Source organism: Acanthisitta chloris, unplaced genomic scaffold, assembly GCF_000695815.1.
Source record: "Acanthisitta chloris isolate BGI_N310 unplaced genomic scaffold, ASM69581v1 scaffold12497, whole genome shotgun sequence".
Lineage (NCBI taxonomy): Eukaryota > Metazoa > Chordata > Aves > Passeriformes > Acanthisittidae > Acanthisitta > Acanthisitta chloris.
The window spans coordinates 1,742-6,486 of record NW_008683243.1 but is presented as its reverse complement, the minus strand read 5'-3'; the positions used below and the strand labels follow the sequence as shown (position 1 = coordinate 6,486).

General features: G+C 54.5%; 1 protein-coding gene across 1 annotated transcript in view; it reads left to right on the top strand.

Annotated features, from left to right (window-relative positions):
* Positions 1–4,745, top strand: part of DRP2 (dystrophin related protein 2) — an 18,219-nt gene that overhangs the window by 13,152 nt on the left and 322 nt on the right. Inside the window, exons 13-21 of the mRNA XM_009078859.1 lie at positions 829–986; positions 1,125–1,291; positions 1,604–1,715; positions 2,098–2,234; positions 2,498–2,563; positions 3,309–3,374; positions 3,644–3,787; positions 4,371–4,608; positions 4,742–4,745. The exon at positions 4,742–4,745 is cut by the window's right edge and continues 105 nt beyond it. Of these exons, the coding sequence (XP_009077107.1) occupies positions 829–986; positions 1,125–1,291; positions 1,604–1,715; positions 2,098–2,234; positions 2,498–2,563; positions 3,309–3,374; positions 3,644–3,787; positions 4,371–4,608; positions 4,742–4,745 (1,092 nt within the window). The remainder of the gene's footprint in view (positions 1–828; positions 987–1,124; positions 1,292–1,603; positions 1,716–2,097; positions 2,235–2,497; positions 2,564–3,308; positions 3,375–3,643; positions 3,788–4,370; positions 4,609–4,741) is intronic.

Here is a 4,745-nt window from a genome sequence, read left to right as displayed (position 1 = left end):
CTTTCCCTGGGCCTACGCCACCTAAATTAAGAGGCACTTTTGTAGACGGACTGGTGCTGCAGTGATCTTGCTTGCATGGCACCGTAAGGAACAGTGCAGAGAAGGCACACAGGCAGCAGTTATGCAGTGCTTCCCAGAAGGAAAAAACCTGGGTGTGCATGGCTGGGAATTAGGTTTCAGATGGATTAAAGGAAGCTGCTTTCCTCACTGCATTTTAACCATGATAGTCTCTGCCATGGGATATTGTGGAGGGGTGAGCATAGGAAGCACTGAGGGGTTAAATAAAGAGATTGAGCTGATTCAGAGGACAGGCTAGCTGTGGCTGTTAAAGAAATAGTGTATGTAACCTGTAATGGGGATAAATTGAAAGAGGGGAAATTTAGGTTAGATATTAGGAAGAGGTTTTTTCCTGTGAGGGTGGTGAGACACTGGCACAGATGACCAGGGAGGCTGTGGCTGTCCCAACCCTGGCAGTGTTCAAAGCCAGATTGGATAAAGCCTTGAGCAACCTGGTTTGGTGGTAGGCGTCCCTGCCCAGGGCAGGGGATTGGGACTAGATGATCTCTAGGATCCTTTCCAACCCCTTAACATACTATGAAACCTCTGTCTCAAGAAGACTCTAAGCTCATGGTTATTGGGAGCTGGAAGGATATGAATAAAGGTTATTTAATCATGGCTCAGTCTTTCCCCTCTTATTTGAGCTCCCTGCTGGAGATAGTCAGTAGGCCCCCTAGTGTGACCCACTTACTGCTCTCCCGTGCCTGCCTTCTGCCCAGGGTGTGGGGTGTCAGCTGTGTATCAGCAAGACTATGTCTGTCCTGCCTGCAGATCTCTTCAGCCAAGTGGCGAACGCTGGGGGACTGTGTGACCAACGACACCTTGGTGTCCTGCTCCACGAGGCCATCCAGGTCCCACGTCAGCTGGGGGAGGTGGCAGCATTTGGGGGCAGCAACGTGGAGCCCAGCATCCGCAGCTGCTTCCGCTTTGTGAGTAGAGTGCTGTGGCCCACGCCATCCCTTCTGCAGCAGTCATGCTGGGGAGAGGCTCCTGGAAGGAGCAAGGAACCTGCACCCCGTTATGGCCAGGTCCCATCTCTGAGCAGCCCCTTCCTCTCCCCTCTCCAGAGCAACGGGAAGCCTGCCATTGAGGCAGCCCAGTTCCTGGAGTGGGCCAACCTGGAGCCTCAGTCCATGGTGTGGCTGGCTGTGCTGCACCGGGTGACCATGGCTGAGCAGGTGAAGCACCAGACCAAGTGCTCCGTCTGCCGGCAGTGCCCCATCAAGGGCTTCAGGTAGGGGTTGTGGTATGGGACTTTGGCCCCCAAGGGGAGTGCATGGTGTCCTGCAATAGTGAGATGAATTTGCTCTGTGCTGTTGGGGGAACTCTGCAGCCAGCAGTGTTTTGAGCAGGGCAGACCAGGTGCCAGCTAAGGGGAAGGAGCAGGATGCTTTTCTGGGGACTTCAGCCATCAGCACTGTGGGTTCACTGGGGTGTGAGAACACAGGTCACCTCTGTCCTCTCCTGCTGACCTCTTCTTGGGCTTCAAACTTACGTGGTTTTGGTGATTTTCCACTGCCTCCCTATGGCTTCTTGACCCCTCCAGGTATCGAAGCCTGAAGCAATTCAATGTGGATATCTGCCAGACTTGCTTCCTCACTGGGCGAGCCAGCAAGGGCAACAAGCTGCACTACCCCATCATGGAATACTACACCCCGGTATGGAGCTGGGCTGGGAGGGTCTTGGCTCAGAGCCCCACGGACAGCAGAAGCCTTGTGATATCTAGGCAGGTGCAGCCCCAGGACCGGATCCTTTGTATAGTTTTGTATCCCTCTGCATGCTGGAGGTTGCCAGTGTCCCTGCTACTCTGGGGCTCATGATGAGCAGGATGCACAGCATCCAACAATGCCCAGCTTAGCCTGTGCCAGATCCCATGACGGCTGACAGAGCTGCCATGTGCCCTCCTTACTTCCTCAGTTTTATCTGCTTCTTCCCCCAAGGAGTTCATGCCCAGGCTGGGGGAACTCCTTTCCTGTGGGTGTTGACCTGTGGTCCCTCACTTTTCACTAAACAGCACTTTTGTAATGTTTGGTTCTGCAGACTACGTCCAGTGAGAACATGAGAGACTTTGCCACAACACTGAAGAACAAGTTTCGGTCCAAACAGTACTTCAGCAAACACCCACAGAGAGGTTACCTGCCTGTCCAGTCTGTGCTTGAGGCTGACTTCTCTGAGACGTGAGTTGGCTGCACCCTGAGCTGTGTCTTTTGATCCAACCTGAGACATGGGCTCCATGGATGGAAGGAGCATCTCAGCTATGAGACAGGGCTCCCATGGGAGGGCTGGAGGGGACATTTGCTCTGGGGGTGATACCACACCTAGTTCTTGAATGAACAGAGATTTCAGTCTCCCTCTCCAGCCTGTCCCTGGTTCTTCTCAGCCCAGATGAGATCAGGACATGTCCTCCAAAGCCTTGCTGACCAGTGTGTATCTCTTCCAGACCAGCCTCCTCCCCGATGTTACCACACGCCGATACGCACTCCCGGATCGAGCACTTTGCCAGCAGGTACCACCACTGGGCACTGCTGTCATGCCAGGGCACAGAGCATGACTTCAGTGGGTGTGGACGGGGTTTGGGGCAGGTGTATGGTGGGCTCGTGCTGCTCACAGACCCCTCCAAACTTCCCAGCATGCTGCACCTCAGGCAGCTGCAGGGCCAGGCAAACCTGCCTGGGACGACATGGCCGATGCAATGTGAATTAGGAGCAAAGGCCATGCATTTGACAGGAGGTGTCTTAGTGAAGCAGCAGCCTCCATGTACTCTCCTGCTTTTCCCAGTAGGAGCTGCTGGCTGGATTCTCACCAGGCAGATCCCTCAATGTCTTGCTCTGTGTGCTCATTTGTGCTGCTTGCAAGCTTCCCATTGCTGCTGCTTTGTGGTTTGTAGTGTGTCTGCCACGGGGTCAGGCAGAGTGGGGACCTGAGGAGTACAGGGAGCCTACACTTGTAGCTCAGGCCCTAGGCTGAAGCTGGAACACTTTCACACCTTTCCTTTGCTTGTGAGAGAGGAGACTGAGCCAGCTGCATGGCAGCAGCCCTCTATTCCAGAGGCTGTCACCCAGAGGAGCAGTGTATTTTGTTTTCTAAAATGGCAAAACTCCCTAGAGCCTGTGAAGAGGGGCAGACTGGTGCAGGCCAGCTAGGAGACCCTGTTAGAGAGGGGTCTTTCAGGGGCTGCTGTAAGTAGGGTGCCTTGAGCAGACATTCTGGGTGTCTCTGACCACGTCTCATCCTCTTTTTCTTTCCTCCAGGCTTGCAGAGATGGAAAGCCAGAACTGTTCCTTCTTCAATGATAGCCTGTCCCCTGATGACAGTCTGTGAGTTCTGAATCCTTTCGCTTTTCCTCACATCCTGCTGAGTCACGGCTCCTGTGATTCCATCCATGCCTAGACAGGGCACAGAAACACTTTCCTTCCCAGCTCCTTTGAGTAAGAGGCTCTTGGGCACCCCCAGCTACCCAGGGCTGCTGAGCCGCTTCTGAGCTTCCATATGAAACCATGTCCTCCAGGCTGTCCTTCCCCAAGGGCACACAAATCCTGTGACACTGATGTTCCTCACTAAGGTGTTTCTCCACCTACTGCAACAGGGATGAGGACCAGTACCTGCTGCGCCATTCCAGCCCCATCACCGACAGAGAGCCTGGGGGCAGCCAGCAGGTTCCAGGGAGCCTCAACATGGATGACAAGGGAGAGCTGGAGCGAATTCTGGCCCACTTAGAGGATGAAAACAGGTAGAGGCATGGGCAACTTGTAAAGTGGGGTTTATAGTCTGAGGCAGGGAAGGGGCTGAGGAAGACAAGTGAAGCCAAGGTATAGCTGCTGTGTCTGGAGGTGGGGATTGGAGGATGGGGTTTAGAGGGTGTCTAGGCTGACACATAGAAGCACTTGGTGAGGGTGTGCTCTCCAAAGAAGTGAGATGACTGTCCCCAAAATGTTCCTTCCCCCATCCCCAAAACCTGTTCCCCTCCTGAACTGCAAATCCCAAACAGAGCCCAGGGCACTCTGTCCTTCTTGTCCCTGAGCCCCTCATGAGCAGTGGTGGTGGTGCTCTGGACCTAGGCAGGGCAGATCAGCTCAGGAGGAGGTGATGTTTTCAGACTCTTGGGAAGTAGCTGAAACTTTTTGTGAACCCCTCCAAGTGGGTTAGATCCACAGACAGGCCACCCTGCAGTGGAGCATCCTGGTCCTCAAGCTTCGTAAGTGGCAAAGCCTCCAGGGGTGCTTTGTCTCTGAGTCATGGGCAATGTGCAGCTGCTGGATGTTTCCAGCAGTCTAGGAAGGAGCACGGTGATGCTGACCTGGGCTGTCCTGCAGGATCCTCCAGGGAGAGCTGAGACGCTTGAAATGGCAGCATGATGAGGCGGTGGAGTCTCCAACCTTGGCTACAGGCTCCCCCGAATCAGTGCAAGACCCACGTAATGATGAGCTCCTGGCAGAAGCAAGAATCCTCCGGCAGCACAAGAGCCGCCTGGAGACCCGCATGCAGATCCTGGAGGACCACAACAAGCAGCTGGAATCCCAGCTGCACCGGCTGAGGGAGCTGCTGCTGCAGGTACACTCAGAGCACGGAAGGATCTGGGACCTTGGGGTGGGTTTTGCTATAAGAGAGCTGCGACAGTGGTAGAAAGGGTGGTCAACGTCGAGAACAAAGGCAGAGGATCATGACAACTCCCTTCTTGCTTCAGCCTC